General features: G+C 47.7%; 7 protein-coding genes across 7 annotated transcripts; 4 read left to right on the top strand and 3 right to left on the bottom strand.

Moving 5' to 3' along the window:
• Window positions 1-41: 41 nt before the first annotated feature.
• Window positions 42-1,606, bottom strand: F5Y00DRAFT_245727 (NAD(P)-binding protein). Its single transcript, XM_048009010.1, has 3 exons — window positions 1,339-1,606; window positions 1,128-1,263; window positions 42-1,047 (listed from the first exon to the last, which is right to left on the bottom strand). Exons 1-3 carry the CDS (start codon window positions 1,369-1,371, stop codon window positions 206-208), a joined length of 1,011 nt encoding a protein of 336 aa, XP_047861589.1. The 5' UTR covers window positions 1,372-1,606; the 3' UTR covers window positions 42-205.
• A 179-nt stretch (window positions 1,607-1,785) lies between these two features.
• F5Y00DRAFT_245726 (uncharacterized protein) lies at window positions 1,786-2,666 on the bottom strand. The gene has a single exon (XM_048009009.1). The coding sequence runs from the start codon at window positions 2,584-2,586 to the stop codon at window positions 1,837-1,839; it is 750 nt and encodes a 249-aa protein (XP_047861588.1). The 5' UTR covers window positions 2,587-2,666; the 3' UTR covers window positions 1,786-1,836.
• A 659-nt stretch (window positions 2,667-3,325) lies between these two features.
• F5Y00DRAFT_245723 (uncharacterized protein) lies at window positions 3,326-5,714 on the top strand. The gene is made up of 2 exons (XM_048009008.1): window positions 3,326-4,371; window positions 4,436-5,714. Exons 1-2 carry the CDS (start codon window positions 3,928-3,930, stop codon window positions 5,372-5,374), a joined length of 1,383 nt encoding a protein of 460 aa, XP_047861587.1. The 5' UTR covers window positions 3,326-3,927; the 3' UTR covers window positions 5,375-5,714.
• Window positions 5,715-12,196: 6,482 nt separating this feature from the next.
• Window positions 12,197-13,538, top strand: F5Y00DRAFT_265291 (glycoside hydrolase family 18 protein; the record flags this gene model as incomplete). The annotated part of the gene is made up of 4 exons (XM_048011776.1): window positions 12,197-12,379; window positions 12,462-12,693; window positions 12,781-13,349; window positions 13,449-13,538. The coding sequence occupies 4 exons, from the start codon at window positions 12,197-12,199 to the stop codon at window positions 13,536-13,538; spliced, it is 1,074 nt and encodes a 357-aa protein (XP_047861586.1).
• Window positions 13,539-14,367: 829 nt separating this feature from the next.
• On the top strand, window positions 14,368-17,353 carry F5Y00DRAFT_245706 (Vps53-like protein). The gene is made up of 2 exons (XM_048009007.1): window positions 14,368-14,518; window positions 14,654-17,353. The coding sequence occupies exons 1-2, from the start codon at window positions 14,479-14,481 to the stop codon at window positions 17,215-17,217; spliced, it is 2,604 nt and encodes an 867-aa protein (XP_047861585.1). The 5' UTR covers window positions 14,368-14,478; the 3' UTR covers window positions 17,218-17,353.
• Window positions 17,337-18,268, top strand: F5Y00DRAFT_245705 (uncharacterized protein; the record flags this gene model as incomplete). Its single annotated transcript, XM_048009006.1, has 1 exon — window positions 17,337-18,268. A coding segment is annotated over exon 1 (289 nt), but the record flags the coding sequence as incomplete, so codon positions are not given.
• On the bottom strand, window positions 17,337-18,814 carry F5Y00DRAFT_245704 (CybS-domain-containing protein). Its single transcript, XM_048009005.1, has 3 exons — window positions 18,351-18,814; window positions 18,251-18,268; window positions 17,337-18,097 (listed from the first exon to the last, which is right to left on the bottom strand). The coding sequence occupies exons 1-3, from the start codon at window positions 18,529-18,531 to the stop codon at window positions 17,739-17,741; spliced, it is 558 nt and encodes a 185-aa protein (XP_047861583.1). The 5' UTR covers window positions 18,532-18,814; the 3' UTR covers window positions 17,337-17,738.
• Between the last annotated feature and the right edge of the window lie 75 nt (window positions 18,815-18,889).

The raw sequence follows: 18,889 nt of genomic DNA, 5'->3' as shown, positions 1-18,889 counted from the left end.
GTGAACGTTAAGCAAGAGATTTAATGGCATTACAAGGGTCAAAATGTCCAACATTTGGTAGTTATAAGTAAATAAATGCCTTCTAAATGACCAAAATAGAGCGCCTGTACGGATTATAATACTCCACTACCTGTCCATCAAGGTACTCGCATAGTTTGCAATATTGCGAAAGCCAACAAACCCCAGCCAATATTATCCTTGAAACCTACAACTTGCTTCCACCCTCTTGCGGGATCTTCACGACCACCTTACCCCACGTCTCCCTCCCCCCTAACGCAACCAAGGCGTCAGGCACGCTCTCAAGTCCAACGAACTCCTTATCCGAGAAGACAGTACCCTTGAACTTGCCCTGCTCAACCAGCTTGTTGATCCCATTCCACACCACGGGAATGCCTTCCTTCTGAAACTTCGCCCACGCTCCCCAGTGGATTCCGACCAAACTGATGTTCTTAAGCAGCACTTTATTCATAGCCACCTTCTCAATCGACCCGGCCGCAAACCCAACTACCAGGATGCGCCCGTTCCACGCGACGCACTTGGTGCTCTTGTCCACCAGGCCCACGGGGTCGTACACGATATCCACACCGCGGCCCTTCGGCGTCAACTTCTTCACTTGATCAGGCCAGTTCGGATCGCGATAATCCACCACATGGTCAGCACCAAAACGGCGCGCAACCTCCAGCTTATGCGGCGTCCCCGCCGTCGCGATGACAGTTGCTCCAAACGCCTTAGCGACCTGCACAGCAGCCAGTCCAACACCGCCCGCCGCCGCGTGCACGAGCACCCAGTCGCCAGCCTTGACGTCTGCACGCAGGACTAGCGCGCTGTAACTCGTAGGCGCTGTGATGAACAGGCCCGCCGCGTCAGCAAACGACCATCCCTGCGGCACGGCCAGCAACTCGTGCTCCGCAGCGCACACGCGCGTCGCGTAGGCGCCTTGACTGGCGCCGAAGACGCGGCTGCCGACTGGGAATTTGGGCGATTTGGAGGCAGACGGCGTGGCGAGGACGATGCCTGAGAACTCGACGCCGGCAACCCAGGGAAATGCTTGGGTGGAGTGTTAGAATTTAATGATAAAGCTACCTAACCTAACGTAAGGGTTGGATTCTTGGTATGGCTTGGCTTACGAGGCTGGTTTTGATACTTCCCCTGTATCTGTAGGATATCGAAGAAGTTGGTGGCCGCGGCGTGCACCTCGATGAGGTACTGGTCTGGTTTTGGTGTTGGGTCTGGGAGCTCGGTTACCTTGAGCTCTTTCGGGCCCTGGGAGGGTGTTAGTGATATTCAAAGCCGAAACATATCCGATTTACTTGGGAATATATATTTATCTCTTCTCACCTTGACATATTGGCCGACTTGTATTCCCCGCATATTGTTTCTAATTCATTGAGGTCTCGATTCACTGGGCCAGATAAACGCTAGATAAACTTATAGCAACGAGCCAACAATACTACACAAATCTTTAATAACGACAAGCAAAATGAGATATGATTAAGCACAATTTAAAAGATGAGACGCTCGTGAAGATAACTGAAATGTCCAAGTGGTGTTTTGAATGAATAGATGAATAATGAGAATTAGCAGCTTGCAGCTTGCAGCTCGCCCCATGGGGAAGTCGGTAATTATTGTCTGGAGATGCCGAGGTTCATATTGGAATGGAATCCTTTATCCTTGGCTAGTTGCTTATGTAATAATACATTGCGTAGATCTTTCGGCTGCTGTTACTTTTTCTACATCGCAATCTTAAAAGCAAAAGGAGATGACGTCTTATTGAAAAGTAATGCACAACATTTACTTCAATAAAGAGCAGTTTCTAAGCTTATAAACCGGCGCTCCTTAGTTACCCCTTTTGCATCCGCCGAGTAGCTTTGTAAGATGATCATATTCAAGCTCAAGTTCCTTTTTTTCATCGCACAAATGTGATATCTCGAAATCGATTAGAAGTGCTTTTCCCTCTCGGACGAGGAAGTTGCCCCCGTGAATATCGCCATGCTTTATACCTAGGGCATGTAGTCTTGCTAAGACATCTTGGCAGATAGTTAGATCTCGAGGCTCCGCTGGCCTGCTGCCTGCGATGAGCTCCAAGACGAATCCGATAACCCCCCTACCCTCTTCCGTTACGTGACCTAAAAACTCAGGGCTAATTCCTGTGCCTTGAAGACGATTGTATATGATTGTTTCGGTCTCAATATAATCTATCTGACAGGGAAACGAAGCAAATTTGATTATTACCGGATCGCGGAAGAAGGGGTGCGTGACTATGCGAATGTTCTGGCTTAGAGAGCAAGGCTGCTCAAATTCTAAATGATCGATCTGTGTCTGGTGCCATATATTCTTGACTCCTGGGACAATGTTATATGAGATAGAGGAAAAACCTAAACTGCCTGTATGTTGGTCCTTCGAAATGTGACCCTGATTCCAGTCACCAGGGGGAAATGAGATAAAATTTATGAACGACCAATCATCGTTTGGCAATAAATCCGGTTCAACGGTTACGTATACTACATACTTGTCGTCGATTAGAAAGCGAAATTGGTTATTAAGAGTTGCTAGATGTTTAACTTTCCTGTTAATTTGAAGCGCCATTATGACATTTGAGATGACAGCGAATTTTCCATATGAGGTTCCTGTTAAGATTAATTCCCCTAGGTTACTTATATACTTGTCATTTCATGTTTTGATAATGTTTGGATTCTAAGAAAAGTGGCATGTCACATATGTTAGTTGTCTTTGCCCCCAATCAACACAAACAAGTAGTATTTCAACATTTTGTAACTTAAAGTCGTGAGAATAGCCGTATTAATTGGCTCTTATTTATTTACTAACTATTGTTGGAAAGACAAGGTCTGCATGCAGAGAGCGGTATCCAAAAGAGAGGGTATTCCCAAAAGTAGTATATTGATTGTTGTATGGGGAGAGATTAGCTACGTGGCCAGTTACCCTATAAAAGTATGTGGGTGTCAGCTAGGGCTAATAGGCCCTGCTGCCACACCGGATAGCCCCGCGTATGAGTTAGCCAATAGGGATTACTTATTAGTGATATCCCAACAACTATATCAAACCATATGACTACCTGGTAATTATATATAAAAAGGGAATCAAAGGTTGGGGCCAAATGAGCAATTCTATAATTGGCAATCAAGTCTCAACATGCGATAGAGCAGAAGATAGAAAAGTCGCGGATAGGATAATTGACACCAATGCGCAAGGTATTGTCTACACGAATACGGGTATGTGTAATATCGAACTCGGTTTTTAACTTGGCGCCCCTTAATAAAGACATCGGGATGCCTGGATGCTTAGAGCCTGGCTGCGTGACTCCGTCCGATAGGCAACCGTATCATTACATACCTAGGTACATAGGTACCTATGTATTCCGTAATGTATGTGGTAAATTTAGGTGACTCTTTTGAGCTTCCAGCGGAAGGCTATGGATGTTAAAAGAACGTTGAAAGAGCTAACGTCGCATAAGTCACCAATGGAGGGGCTACTCGCGAGGCTGATGGCGTACTTTACTATACATTATCGGCAGGTACAAGACGATTACGGAGATTACATATTAAAAGCTAGGGAAGTTGGGGAAGTTATAGGGTCTTATCTAGTACCCTAGATAATCGGACAATGCTGACTTGCCCCACGTCGACCTAGACCCAGACTTTAGAAATACCAGAATACGGAATACTTAGGACAATCATCAACCATCGCCAACCAACACCTCATCACCCAATCATACCTCGCCCGATCTAAACCATTGCCGCCTCCATCAACTCGTCAGGCTTTCTTACTATTCAATTTCCTGACTTCCTAGCTACGATAGAACAACTCTCTTATTTATTTTTCTATCAATATCGATATCGCTCCTAAGGCGTTACTATTAGCATCGCTGTTGTGCCTCCTCAACATTTCAATTGACGATCGATCCCGAAAATGGCCGAACCAACCGAGGGCGGCTCTGACCCTCAAGTCACCTTCAAGGTGAAGACGTCGGGCGACAAGCAGCATACTATCACCATGGCCGAGACCGCGACCGTTTCCGATTTAAAAAATAAGCTTGCCGGTGCCGACTTCGAGGATATCCCTATTGATCGACAACGTTTAATCTACTCTGGCCGTGTCATGAAGAACGAGGAGCCCTTGAGCACGTATAGGATTAAGAACGGGAATACCGTTCACCTAGTCAAAAGCGCTGCGAGCAACCCGACACCCGCCCCAGCCTCGTCATCCACATCCTCTTCTACACCTACAGCGCCCCAAATTCCCACCAATATGGCGGCAGGTACAGCAAACAACCCCTTAGCAGGTCTGACTGGTGCAAGGTACGCCGGCCTGACCAACCTACCATCCGCAGACATGTTCGGTCCTGACGGCGGAGTGAGTTTTCCACCATAGACATTCGTTATTAATAGAGCTGGAGACTGATATAAGCCTTGCTCAGATGGTCGGTTCCATGATGGACGAAGAGCAGCTGGCCAATATGCTCAGCAACCCGAACGTCGCTCAACAGATGAATGAGATGATGAACAACGATGCCTTCATTGACATGATGATTCAGTCAAACCCTATGTTGCGAAACAACCCCAACGCCCGCGAGCTTGTGCGGTCGCCGCTTTTCCGCCATATGATGACCAACCCTGACGCCTTACGAGGAGCTGCCCGATTACAGCGGGCAATGGGAGGTCGCCAAGCTGCTCAGAATGCCTTTCCCATGCCTGGTGTGACTGACACCACTCCCGGCAGTCTATCTTCTAGCGATGCATCGGGTAACGCCAACAGCAATCCTAGTAGTACCCAGAACGCCGGTAGCCAGTACAACCCGTTCGACCCAGCCACTTGGAGCAATATTCAAGTTCCAGGTGCCGGTGGTGGTGCTGCCGCTAATCCTTTCGGCGCTTTCTTTAACCCATTCGCAGCGGCTCAGCCAGCTCCAGGAGCGACTAGCCCGGGGGCAACCCAGGCGACAGGTGGCGCACAAACCGAACGCGGTAACACCAGTACCACCCAGGGCCAAGGAACCAGTACGGAAAATCCCTCAAGTCAGCCCCCCAACCCTTTTGCTAGTCTCTTCGGTGGAAGCGGTGCCTTTCCGGGTACCGGCGCCGGCGCCGGTGCTGGAGCCGTTCCAGGCGCAAATCCTTTGGGCAATCTGCCCCCCGTGACCCCTGAGCTTTTACAGCAGATGGTCCAAGTTCTAGGCATGGGGTCGCCATCAGGATCACCCGCTCCACCAGACAACCGACCTCCCGAGGAACGCTACGCAGAACAATTGAGACAACTGAACGACATGGGTTTCTATGACTTCGACAGAAACGTAGCCGCCTTACGACGAAGCGGCGGGAGCGTACAAGGTGCTATTGAGCATCTATTAAACTCTTAACGGAAGTTGAATCATTCACGTCTCGTTACTCCATCGTGTCTTTAACGTAAACGCTGTTATGAGGTTAGGATGAGTATGGGTGTGGGCGATGAACCCCTCATAAGGAAGGAGGCGATAGTAGGTACTTAGCTAGAAACCAGCAGTTGGATTGAAGTCCATGACTTGATGAATATCCTTTCTAAGTAAGCCCGAGGTGGTGCTTTACCTTCGTAACGTCTTATAATAGCGAGAAAAGAAGCAACACAATTCACCAAAGGCCTTTTACTCTACGTCAGTGCAACTCCTATATCCATTACGTTGATAGATTAGAGGCTTAATGAAGTATATGCTATCAGCCCGGCTCGATTATAATATTTAATGCTGTAGATGAAGTTGCAAGTGGCAATTTTCCCCATGAAGTCTTCGCTTTGCATCCTAAATTATTATTCCTCACTCTTAAGAACGACTAATTGCAGACGTTATGCTCGTATATATGCCCTTTAAATAAACCTAATAGACATGAGTTTGAGGATAGTACCTACGAGATGTCGCTAAAAATTTGCCTTAAGCTGAGGCTTTGCCCTTCACTCATAGAGAAGCTCGGTTAGTCCATTCGGTTACACTACTGTCCTCGATTAATTTAGGTACCGCCGGAGACTTAGCCGCAGCCGTTACCGGGCTCACTCCGCACGTTCGGCGCATAAACGGACGCTTTGCAATCTAAATGCAAATTAAATACAAGCTAATCCGTTCTCGGCTTCCAGCAACGGGTGGAAGAATTCGTGTAAGTAAATAGTAACAGAATAACCCGGTTGTTACACGAACCACAACCTGACTAAGTTGGTTTCCTTTGTCCAGGTAAACTCGGTGATTCCGTGGTATGCCAACAAAGAGGGTTAGGATGACTGGATTGTTGTTGTCTTCTGGGTAGGTAGTCTTCTGTTCTGACTTGGGTGAATTAGGTAGGCAGGTAAAAGATATACTGGGTATGACCGTTCGTCGGTTTAGTAGTTACCTGTCCTGGGTTAAAATTAACTATGTCGTAAGACAGTATGGTTTCTATCTCCTAGTTAGACAGTGTGGGAAGTGACGTGTTGGTATTACTATTGCCGAAATTCATAACTTCCAGGTTAGTAGGGTTTCAAGTTCATTATTTGGATTTTAGTCGATATACCAGCCCCTATTCATGGAGACTTACTCTTCCCTCGAATAAGCTTAGTAAATGTGTACCTAGTTGCTTTAGTATGCTCTTATTATTAGAAATATTTCCTTTTCTATTACCTAGTCTCTTTCTATCTTCCTCTGGTATTCATGCCCAATTCCTCGTGCCACGAAAGAGTCGTACATAATAGTGACTTGGCATGTTGCGAATATGAGCATGATTGTCGTTTCGTGGAAGCTTTTTTTTCTCGACGTGTCTTTCAACTAACCTTCTCAACTCTACACCGACTTTGTCAAAGAGCGTAAATGCCTAATATCGCAGAGTGTCAGAGCTATAATACCGCCCAACTCTAGGTAAGATCCCAGAACTTACCGTGTCGTAAGGTATCAACTACTGGAATTCAGGATTCCAAGCTCTGTATTACGCAACGAGGTGGCATGAGAAGGTTGGTATTTATACGTGTGAGAATAGGGTTGGCGTATAAGGGGAGCTACGTGTTGTGGCAAATCATTAACCTGATATCGGGATTATGATATCCAGGGTGTTACTGTTAGGCTGCATTTGCATACAGTGTTGTATATGCATGTTTTGTGACCTTCTGGATTATAGGTTTGTACGTATTCTTTATGAATGCCCAACCACGTTGCCTCACTTCTCTACGTACACATGCCAATAGCTTAGAATAACTTCTATAACATGGATAATGCATAACAATAATAGGTACGTAAGCCTTATAATCTCCTGAATACTTAGCTACAGCAACCTAGTTGATATCACTAATAGGGAATTTCAGTACGAGCACGTGCTTTCACGGCTTTGTTATGTAGGGCTAGACGGAGTGGAAATGTCTGTATAATTCAGTACCATTGTTATCATAAAGTTCGTAACCCGATATGAAGAGTATCTAAAGTCAATGTAAACCGAACATAATCTACGTCTAATGGTACGATTTACCCCTAGTTCTTATAATTTCCATAATTGTTGACGTCGTCGTTTAAACCTCCGGAACTCGTATCATTCGGCGATAGCACTTTATCACCTGCGGATCCCTCCCGCTTCCATTTCGTTGCCGAGTCCCACTTACACGGCAGCATGTATGCACCATAAATCCTTCGGTCATCGAAGCCTCTCTGGCGGCCGGCGGCTAACTGACACCTTCGCCTGGCTAGCCGATCCGACGATCGCTATTACCCAATGTCACTTTGGCTCGCCTCACTATAGCCTCACTAGACGCGCTGTTGATCAGGTTCAGGGATTGTCGCGCGGTAGTATGCGAATCAACATCAATCGCAACCACATGTCGTGTACGACGGCCAAACTTGTACGCGTGTACGTATAACTATACGCAGAATACACATACTTACACAGTACCGGCCTAGCAGCCGAAGCCCGCTGGATACAACTCACTTGGACCGGCCTGGGATGCATGCGGCACATGTGCATCGGTATAAGCAAATATCTCGGTAGTAGTATTCAGCAAAACTCTACATAGTATTTCTTTCAGGAATCCTTCTTATTATTTTCTTCCACTCGGGTTCATCCCTTTCCCTGCGAGGTAACTCGAAATAAGCGCTGCCGGACTTGCTCATGCAGCGTGATGCGAGACCGAACTACCTAGGTACTTTAAAGAGACAAGACGTAGTAATGCTTTGTACGACCAGCCTATATCCGGAAGCTCGAGAAACGATCGTTGTAACAACAGAAGGAATCGGCGAATACGAGTAATCCGTGGATGTACGACGCCGGCTGCTGATATACATACCTACATTAGGTATATTACTTGTATGTATTTTATACAATATTAAACTCCAAATTATGAGGCAACAGGCCATCTTTATCGACTGACACAAGTACATCAGTTCACGGCAGTATTCAACCATGGTTATTTCTTATTACCTACGCCTAGCCAATAGTCGTCTAGGTAGCATTTCTGTGTGGAGGCTCAACAAAATACGGCTAGGCCCGAATCGTGTTTACTATCCCATTGCTTGCGTTAGCGCCTCTCTTTTCCATTGGTAGTCTATGATCGTCGTCCGTAATACCTCCGGGTCAAGGGATCTTTTGTTCGAACTCCATCCTTAGCTTCTATGTATGTTGATTAAAAATTTTCACCAAGGAATTCCCCATCGCAGCACGCAGCTATTGGCAAATACCGAGAAGTGTAGATTCGCTCTAGCGATGCTCGAAGGTCACCCCTCCGGCACGCTAAGAGGTATGCATATGTATCTAAAGAAATAAGGGGTACATCCTACACTCTTCATGCCATACAGCAGCGATGGCTGGCCGTATCCAAAATTTAGTCCGAGGTGGGACAACATTAACAATTCTCGGGGTTGACTGGTGAACGATACACTATAGACCTCGATCAATTAAGTTGGATGGTCTAGCATAATTCAGGTATCTTGCTCGCGCCGTGCTGCGATGCTACCTACTGCACTATGCAAGAGACTATAAGACTCCTTCAGATATTAACAATTCAACTTAACGGGGTATCACTACGGAGGAGAGGCCTGGCTTTCGGACATTCTCGACCTGATTATCCAGGTTAAGCTTGTCTTGCTCGGTAAGTAGACCCATGTTTGTCTTGAGAGGAGACAGTCGATTATATCAAGTAAACCGAAAACCTCTTTGGCTTTTCGGTGAGATCTATGGATGGAGCTATGGCCTGTGATCCGATCCAACAACCATTCTGACTTGTCACATTTGTGACATCGGGAGCAGGCAGTTTCTGGTTAGCGTGGCGCTGAGACGTCCCAGTGTTCTGGATAAAGAGCTAAGGAGTGCCAAGCGGATTCGGATCTCGCTCGCCGGGAACGCTGATGACGATATCGCGGACGCTCTAGCTACTTTTTACACTACGATCCTACATTAGATTTTTCTAACTTTTTTCTCCCAGGGCAAATATCGTGAGTTTCTTCGTGGTACAAAGTTAAGTGAGAAAGTTGTGTGTTTCTGTTGGAAATGATTTTCACCTTAGTTGCAGGTTCTATGGTTCCCCCACAGGACCACAGGAGTAAAAAGCGGAGTTTATGTAACGATCCTCTCCTTATGACAGGCTGATATGCCATCTCCACGAAGGAAAATTTAAAAATTTGATATATATTTTGGAGCTCTTATGCTGGCATCTGCAGGTTCTGCAGTTCGCATTATCAGTTCGGTCGAGGAGAAGTCGGAAACCCTCATCTCGGTCGTACCGACTTGGTTCCCTGCACCCCAGATGCGTCATTGTGATCGGTTACAGCTAGCCTACTTGGTTAGCTTGCCTAAAGGAGTTGAAGGCTATAGATGTGTCACCAATCAGAGCCGTCATATACTCACGGACCGAGACAGGGGAAGTTTGTTCAAGGTTATTCCTTAACCTAGTCGACTCCCCTCCTACCCTTATCCATATAACTACACTTAGGCGAGCGGGGCGACCTTCGAGAAGCTTTCCACACAGCGAATACGTATGCATATCTCAAGCTGCCAGGTCTAGGTTGGCGTCAAGACTAAAGTATTGGAAATCAACCTGAATAGGCAAGTCGGAGCTATTGTCTCACCATCGCATATGAAAGGTCTCCATTTGATTCCTTTACGTACCCAAAACGTACCCAAATTCTCGATACTTCCACTGTTGTCTTTATAGCGGGACTGTTATCCGCCAGTCAACTGATCTTGCTTTCATGCGTATCTGCGAGATTCGCATTTGAGAAAGGCGTGATGGTATGGCAATAACTAACATCGGTTTGTTACATGTCTATCGGTACCTACCTCTTATGTCTACGATCGTGTTCGCTGAACATCCTATGTAAGGTATTCAAGGAGGCTGAACCAAAGCCTCCGCAGATTACATCCTAGTATTTATCCATGGCAGCTAGGTACCAGTCTACTAGAGGAACTAACCTCCTTAGCTAGTTTTTCCCCCCTTGGCAGCTTGGTCAGGGACCCCTAAACAAACTGATGACGTTTAAGGTTGGGGGCTTCGGTATCATCTCTGTATATGAAGATCATAGAGCTAGAAAGCCTCTTTTTCTACACCCAGGAGTCTCACCTGAATCACTTTTGGCTAGGCCCCATCTCTGGAGACGATGCTAGTACATAGTCTAACGTAGGACAGGGTGGTAAAATTTCTCCGGCATCCCGGTCCGCTTATATCTATCAGTTTTGTTCAACTAATGATAAAGAGGAGACTTCTGTCGAGACAACGCAGCGACGGGCTTGGTATACTACGTACCGCTTCGTTAACTGCATCTTCGTACGTCTTGGCAACCGGGTCGTTTATCAAGCTTCTTACAACATCTCCCTTCTCCATATACAGGTTAGTGAGTCTTGCCTCGGTACATCTACGATCCTCACTAGGGCTCGCCTAACGTTACATACTACGTTGTAGAAGCTTTGTATTCATCCCACGCTCCACAAGTCATCAATGCCCCGACTGGCAAGCCGGGATGATTGGGTAGCTTTGATCCCAAACGGACGACTTAAGGCCACCAAAAAGGTAATCAAAGAGCGGAATCCAGCTCGCAGGAGATTTGCCAGCCCATGGGTCAATTTGAAGTCGTGGCACCTTTCCACCGCAGTGACCGATGTCCTTTGCGTGCCCGGCGAGGTCATGATCGGCTGACTCCCTCCAAGGAGAAGCATCCGCGTCTGTTGCTTGTTTGTGCTGTACGTACAAGATATGCAGACATGTCATATCTAAATTTGTGACAGGCAACATTACCAACCATAGTAGATAGCGTCGCTCAGGGTCCTGTCCCATCCTTGACAACGATCTTTGACAACGACGTTCCCGAACCCCACCCTCTATCAGAAGCCCCTTGGAATCATCAGCCCGAAGAAAGGCGGCCAATTCCTCCCCTTCGAGGCAGGTAATCAAACCCGGAGGGCCTTATTACTGTGCCATGCGCCGTTACTAGTTTAGCAGACGGCCTAACCCCTTCCCCATGGCCAGCCTGCGACACGCCGGCCCATATTCTTCTCCCCCTACCTACTTGCATGCCTAATCATATGAGTTCATATTATGTACCAACTAAGTAACTCTAGCCAGTCTCCTTCACCATTTCATGAGCTGATGGAATTCCGACCTCCAATCCCGTTCTGTCCTTCTATTCGGGCCATGTCAGGCTGGCGACTGTTTACTACTGGCCTGCCCTCTTCCGCCTGAGCTGACCATCTAGCGGCCCTATATCTGTATTGATCCCCGTCGCAATTATGTCATGCATGGATAGCTCAGCGAACGATCTCCGTAAGGGTAAGGGTATCCGAATACATATGTACCTAGATGGTCCCCCTTGAGGCAAAAAAAAAGTTGATGATGTCGCGCTTTTCTCCACCGCTTCCGCGCTTGGGAGTTGATCAGGTCTCTCCCAAGCCTCTCATGTATGAAAGTTTCACACGCAAGGTTGGTCATTTCGGGCTCTAATAGTGGCTCTGAGACAACAAATACAAGCCAGAACACTTCATAACCCTCCGAAGACTTTCCATTTATACCACGAAGGCAATTTCAACATGCGCCATCTTGAGTGCTCTTATTCTCTTGGTTATTGGTATTCCGACTGTTGCTTCTCGACTTAAAACCGGAACGATTCCTTTTAGACTCCTTCGAAAATTTCTTTAAACCCGTTCCTGACAGACACAACAGCATCGACAATTCGTCTTCACAGTTATACCTAATTTGTTACCAGAAATAATTACTCAATATGAGTTCTTCATCATCTCGACGGCGGAAGACTGCTAGCGCGTCCAGTGTCATGCTCACCAACGCTGTCTATTTTCCAAATTATAAGATCTATAACGGCGCCTCGCCTGGGATGATGAACTATAGTTGCATTAACCACGTGTACTACGCTTTCGCTAACGTAGCGGCGGACGGTTCTGTGTTTGTAAGTTTTAAATTTACTTGCTTCCAACTGCATACTCCAAAGTTACGTACGGTAGGAATCCTGATGTTAATATCTAATCTAGCTGAGCGATGAGTGGGCAGATACCCAAGCCCCTTGCGATGGCGTTCATGGTGGCCTCGGATCTTTGATGCATCTTAAGCAGAAGCATCCGCATCTGCAAGTCACCATATCGATCGGCGGCGGTACTTCAACTGAGACATTCCCAGTCGTTGCTTCGGATGCTCTATTACGAGATAACTTTGCGCGATCAGCACGAGGTTTGGTGGAGGCCTCCGGTATGGATGGTATTGATAGTATGACTTCTCCTTTCCCCTCCCCCCACATCTCGCCGGAAGGTAACATCATGTTACATTACAAATTTACTGATCTCCCGTAATTAGTAAACTGGGAATATCCCATGGACCCCCAGCAAGGGGCCGACTTCGTTGCGCTCCTGGCCGCCGTGCGGGTCCAACTTCCGGTGGAGCAGTTCTTCGTTACGGCAGCTCTCCCAGCAAGCCGCTCAGTCTTGCATAATATCGATATTGCGCAAGCTGCGTCCTATCTCGACTACGTAAATCTGATGGCGTATGACTTCTGCGGTGCCTGGTCACAACGAAGCGGGCACCAGGCCCAACTGTACTCGATGAGCAAGGACGAGACATCAGCATCGTCTGGTGTCTCATACCTTGTGGGTCACGGCTGTCCGACTAGAAAGATTTTGCTGGGTATTCCCCTTTACGGACGGAGCTTTCTCGGGGTTAGCGGACCAGGACATCGAAACAAAGGCGCAGGAGGCGAAGATGGCGTATTCGAATATAACACATTGCCAAGAAAACATGCCAAAGAATCTGTGGATAAACGAATAGGGGCTGCGAGTTGTGTCGGAGGTGATGGTGGATTTGTCACCTACGATAACCCGGATACCGTCAAGATGAAGGCGGCATATTGCAAACAAAAAGGACTCGGGGTATGTTTCTGTTATTCCTTTCGTAACCCCTTTAATTATCGACGCCGCCGGAACAGCTTTACGATACTACCTGGAATGTTTCTAACTTGGATATTGTAGGGCCTGTTCTATTGGTCCGGTCCCGCTGATTCCCGAGAAAAATCTCGAAGCTTGATCGCGGCCGGATTCCGAGCGTTGCATAGTTCGTAAACGAATCGATATTTTGGGCTTTTAGCACACACACACACACACCTGGTAAACGGAGTTGAGGCGGTCACTATGGCTGTTTGCATTTTCATGGCGTTAAATTTCTATTTATAGGGTAGATGCATTAAGATTTGGCTTTTCTGGAGACAGCATATCATGCTTATATTGCATCACTCGAGAGCTGGAGTTGTTTAAGGAGATACACATACACAGATGGCCTTCTGCATTTTCGACCCGGCGATATCATAGGCAGGGATGCACCAATCAACAGAACCCGAGAAAGATGGAAGAGGGGATTTAGATTAAATATACCAGAGATACCGGAAGCGCTTCCTTGAAGTTACAAGACCATTGTGAATAGACGGAGGCATAAAGGAGGATTGCATGATGCATTGAGGGGGATTGGTGCGGATTCTGTCGGGAGATGGCTGAGACTCGATAGGTTGGTTAGGAAAGAAAGAATTTTAAATATTTTTATAAAGTACCTAAGACATGCGCTTGATTGCAATAAAATAGTTGGACTTATATTCCATGGACCTTCGGTGAAAGGACCGGGTCCAATTAGGCACCTTTCCAAAAAAAAAAAAAAAAAGAGTAAGTGAAGTTATAGCGAATTCATCATTGATTGGACCGGATCTTCCCGTCTTTGCAGAGTGGGGGAGGTGAGCTAAGGTGACCAAAACGAATACCTAAGGTGAGGGACCACTTTATCGATAAACTGAGTAACACGTGATTACTAATGATACCGGATTCAGCTTTAATGCATAACCTTATGTGCCTTATGTGCCTTATGCCTTATGTGTTAGCGGCGTCATCGTATAAGCCAAGACAAGTTACAGCGATATCTAAGACTTGTGGAATACTTGTGGAATACTTCGTACTTCCAAACTACCACCACGTATGACCCAATGCGACTCACCAAAATTGGGGTTCGTTGCTTAAGATGAACGGCATCACATCTGAGCCGCCGTCATTAGACGCAGGTCAGTTCTCTTTCTCATATGTTTTTTATGTATTTCTTTTTATAATTTATAACCCCTGACTTGGGGACACTTGGATATATATGGATATAGATATACGAGAAAGGGGCTCGCTGACTAGCTAACACACAAGACTAGCCGACTATGATCCAATTCAGCACCTCAACCTACTTTTCTCTCATCCTTCTACCGTATCATCCATAACCCGAGTATCGTCAACTCTCCAATCCCGCCACAATGACCTCTCAGCCGAAATATCAAGCCTCCAGACGGCCCAGGCTTACGGACCCAATTCCTCCCTCGAGCGCATGCAATCCGCCCAGGCCGAACTCGCTGGTCTCTTCAAGAAGATCGAAACGGTGCGCTCACGTGCTATTCAGACTGAGCAGAATATTACCTCCATGACCGCCGATATCAAGCGACTCGATGGCACGAAACGAAACTTGACACTATCCATGACGGCCCTTAAGCGCTTACAGATGTTGACGACGGCCTATGAACAGCTAAGAGGGTTGGCCAAGACGAGACAATACAGAGAATGCGCGAGCCTCCTACAGGCGGTACTACAACTTATGCGCCACTTCAACAGTTACAGAAGTATAGACCAGATCGCTACACTCAGCCGAGGCGTGGGCGAGTTACAGAGGGAACTGCTGGAGCAAGTATGCGAGGATTTCGAGATAGCGTTCGCTAAAAGCGAGGTCGGGCCAAGGAAGGCGACACTGGTCGAGGCTTGCGGGGTTATGGATGCGCTCGGGGACAATGCGAGGGCGAGACTAATAACGTGGTACGTCAACACCGAGTTGCGGGAATACCGCCAAGTATTCAGAGGTAATGATGAAGCTGGAAGCTTGGATAATATTGGAAGGCGGTACGCTTGGTTCAAGAGGATGGTCAAGAGCTACGAGGAGGAACATGCTGGCATATTCCCACCGCACTGGCGAGTTGGCGAGACTCTGGCTATGGCTTTTTGCGATGGTACGAGAGACGATTATAAGGGCATTTTGGAAAAGAGCATGAGGAGGGTGGACGGTGCCAAGATTGATGTTAACCTCCTACTGAGTTGCCTTCAGGAGACGATGGACTTCGAGCAGACCCTGGAACGGAGGTTTTCAAACGAGCCACGGGCAAGTATTGACACACTTAGCTCTGCGGACGAAAGAACGCAGAGCTTCAATGGGTCGATATCTGTAGCCTTCGAACCCTATCTAAGTCTATGGGTAGAGTCCCAAGACAAGGCGTTGGCGGCTATGATCCCTAAATACAAAGCCCAACCTTTATTACCGGCCGACGAAGAGTTTTCACCGCAAGCTGTTATTAGCTCTGCCATCGAACTCTTTCATTTCTACAAGCTCACTCTGTCGCAATGCGCCAAGCTTTCGACGAGTGAGCGGTTATTAGACTTGGCAAAAACATTGGCTAAATATCTTGATGAATATGCACAACAAGTGTTGCTCACGATTTTACAGAGGTCAGGGTCGACAGGGGCGCCTCTCCATGACATTATCCTTGTCCTGAACACTGCGGATTTCTGGCATGCGAACACGGGACAGCTCGAAGAGAATATCAAGAAACGTATAGACCACGATCTTGTGCCAAAGGTGGACCTATCGTCGCAAGCTGACGCGTTCTTGGGAGTCGCCAGTGCTGCAGTCATAGCTCTTGTCAACAAAGTCGAAGCAGATTGCGAGGGCGCCTGGCGTGAGATGAAGAATACGAACTGGAGCAAGATGGAAAGTGTCGGAGACCAGAGTTCTTACGTGGGCGAACTGGTCGGTCACATCAATGCAAAGGTAAAGGAAATCCTAGCTGTTGTGGTTAAGCAGCAGTACGCGCGCGCATTCGCCGACAAGCTAGTGGAACATCTAGCAAACTCGTACGTCCATACCATCGTCCAGTGCAGACCTATATCCGAAGTAGGCGCCGAACAGATGCTGTTGGACAAGTACGTCTTAACTAAAGCCCTGGAAAACCTGCTCTCGCACCACAACCCGTCTTCCTCGTCGCAGACACCGCACGTGCCTCCAGCAGGCTTCGTCAAGCGCGTCAATGCAACGATGACGCGCATCGACCCGCTCTTGAAGACGCTCCAGGTTCGCCCAAGCCCGCCGGAGGGGCTCGTGCAGGCGTACTTAATCCATGTGGGCGATCGCTCCGATACTAACTTCCGCAAGATCCTCGACCTTAAGGGTATCCGCAAACAGGAACACGCGCACTTGATCGAGTTATTCGCTATTCACCGTGACGGTCCCGCTAATAGCGGTGGTGGCAAGTTGGTCGCGCAGAGCCCGCTGTTGACGCCGCTGCTAAACGCACCTGGGTTCGGCAGTAGCGGGGCGGGCGCGGGCGGCAGCGGTGTCAATAACCTGAACTTGGGTCTGGGCATCGACCGTCTAGCGTCCGGACCCGGAGCAGCTCTGTCAACGGCAGCACAAGGCGCCGCTTCGCGCTTCGACGCAGCCTCCTTAGGAGAGAAGTTGCTGAATGCAGCGCGCGACGGCGTCGAGAGGATGGGTAACCCCGCCGAGCAGGGGCAACCCGGTGGCGCCAATGGTAGCAGCGGCTCTGCCCAGAATAACGCGGCTAGTATCAACGAGAACCTGAAGAATTTTGGTAAGTTCTTCCGAAGGGATATCGGCGGCCTAGGCGTTAGGTTCGGAAAGAGGGACGGGAGCGCGGATGAGCATCAGGGAGGACGATGAGTGAAGAGGATAGACGAGGGAAGAGGAGAGAGAAATGAAATAGGACAATCCTACCCTTACGAGAAGGGTATGTATGTGTACCTACTCATTAACTTCGAGTAGATAATGTCTATGTGAATACTATACTTGATAAGGATCCTGTGTGGTCGAAATCCGAGCCTGGCCGGTTCAATAGTAGACCACTTATTTCTGTCGGCTGTCTCAATATGGTTGACAATACTTGGTGCATATATGCGTAGGCGAAGAACAGTTCTATATATACTAGTTGTACTGGATACACGGACGGGCAAGTCTGCTAGCCTTCTATGCCTAATCCGAGTCCAGCTGTTCCAACAGATAAGCACGATCCGATACATAGGAATTCGTGGCGGTATGTCATATGTCACAATCCGACCTGCTCCCTCTCCTTCGAGCCTTCAAGTAATGCTTCAGCCTCGTATCATCATTGCTCATGCAACACTCACTTCGACGCCACCTAGTCGAGGCAATTCTTACTCATTTCTCTTTTCCCAAATTTTGATTTAAGATTGAGCCTTCCAGACTCTCTTAACGGCCTCGGTTAGACCGACGTCGTTCGTCTCGAATTCGTATAGGCCGACGCCGACGAGGGCGGTGGCAGCGTTGAGGAGCCACATAGCGGCCTTGCGGGCCTTGGGATAGCGGCTGCTAGGAATATAGTCGATGATGACGGACTGAAAGCCGAGGTGGCTGTGGACTAGCAGTAGAGAGCATAGAATTGCGTCGAGGCCGGGGTTTAGCGAACCGCCGGCGAAAGGCGCAATGGTAAGCGGGATGAGACCGGCGGCTACGAGACGCTCGAAGGTCCAGTGGTATGAACCGTGGGAAGGGCTCGTCTCGGGGATCGGCGCTGGGTCGTTGACTGTTATTCGGAGGGGTTAGCGCCAATTTTTACTTGTCTTTGTCGCTTTTCCTGATTTTCTATTTTCCATCTTGATATCTCCCATATAAACTATAAACTATAGGATATTTCTAATTTATCGATTGGTAATGGGGGAATTTAAGAATCGCATACCGGTTCCCTTGATAACCTCTAAGAGCGCATTGTGTTAGTAAAGGATACAATATTAATAATTAATATTGCCAAGATCGCAATGCGACTGGTAACAACGTACGAGGTCCCGGGGGCAGCAAGCTTCTTCTGCTAGAAGCATGGAAGGCAGCAACTCGTGCGACATCTTTCGAAACCGTCGGTCGGATCAGCTGCTGTCTGGAGAATGTGGCGGTTGCGGCTCGTCGGGTCGAGGCAGCTAGGGCAGTCTGCCGAAGCAGCATGGGGCGAACAAGGGAAGCCATTGTGAGATTGTGAGGGACGAGGAGATAGTTAGACGTTATATGTCTTCGCTCAACTACCTAGGTAGTCTCTAGGTCCCTGATATGTATCGAGGGCGGGGAGAAGAGAAGAGAAAAAGTATTGATTAACGGTATTAACTGTATTAACGGGTAGAGTGGAATTTGAGGCCGACGATGATGCGTTCGAATCAAAGGAATGCGAATTTCCCACATGTTCAATTGCCGAGGACCGAAAGAAATAAGTTATTTCTGATTGGTTGAGTTTGCCCGGGAAAAGCCTGGCTAGGAATTACATAATGACGCTGTACTTCCACCATGTTACGAACCTTATGTAGATGTACGAAGTACTCATGTACAGATA

This window comes from Daldinia vernicosa (genome assembly GCF_022497035.1).
Source record: "Daldinia vernicosa strain CBS 139.73 unplaced genomic scaffold F5Y00scaffold_53, whole genome shotgun sequence".
NCBI lineage: Eukaryota > Fungi > Ascomycota > Sordariomycetes > Xylariales > Hypoxylaceae > Daldinia > Daldinia vernicosa.
The sequence above is the reverse complement of the archived record's forward strand: the minus strand, read 5'-3'. Positions and strand labels throughout refer to the sequence as shown.

What these genes read in the sequence shown, in the direction of transcription:
- F5Y00DRAFT_245727 (XM_048009010.1), bottom strand. Translation starts at nt 1,371, where the DNA reads ATGCGGGGAATACAAGTCGGCCAATATGTCAAG. An exon ending in AAGTCGGCCAATATGTCAAG is followed by an intron (nt 1,264 to 1,338) that starts GTGAGAAGAGAT and finishes ACACCCTCCCAG; the next exon opens with GGCCCGAAAGAGCTCAAGGT. An exon ending in GAAGTATCAAAACCAGCCTC is followed by an intron (nt 1,048 to 1,127) that starts GTAAGCCAAGCC and finishes ACTCCACCCAAG; the next exon opens with CATTTCCCTGGGTTGCCGGC.
- F5Y00DRAFT_245726 (XM_048009009.1), bottom strand. Translation starts at nt 2,586, where the DNA reads ATGGCGCTTCAAATTAACAGGAAAGTTAAACATCTAGCAACTCTTAAT.
- F5Y00DRAFT_245723 (XM_048009008.1), top strand. Translation starts at nt 3,928, where the DNA reads ATGGCCGAACCAACCGAGGGCGGCTCTGACCCTCAAGTCACCTTCAAG. An exon ending in TGTTCGGTCCTGACGGCGGA is followed by an intron (nt 4,372 to 4,435) that starts GTGAGTTTTCCA and finishes AGCCTTGCTCAG; the next exon opens with ATGGTCGGTTCCATGATGGA.
- F5Y00DRAFT_245706 (XM_048009007.1), top strand. Translation starts at nt 14,479, where the DNA reads ATGAACGGCATCACATCTGAGCCGCCGTCATTAGACGCAG. An exon ending in GCCGCCGTCATTAGACGCAG is followed by an intron (nt 14,519 to 14,653) that starts GTCAGTTCTCTT and finishes ACACAAGACTAG; the next exon opens with CCGACTATGATCCAATTCAG.
- F5Y00DRAFT_245704 (XM_048009005.1), bottom strand. Translation starts at nt 18,531, where the DNA reads ATGGCTTCCCTTGTTCGCCCCATGCTGCTTCGGCAGACTGCCCTAGCT.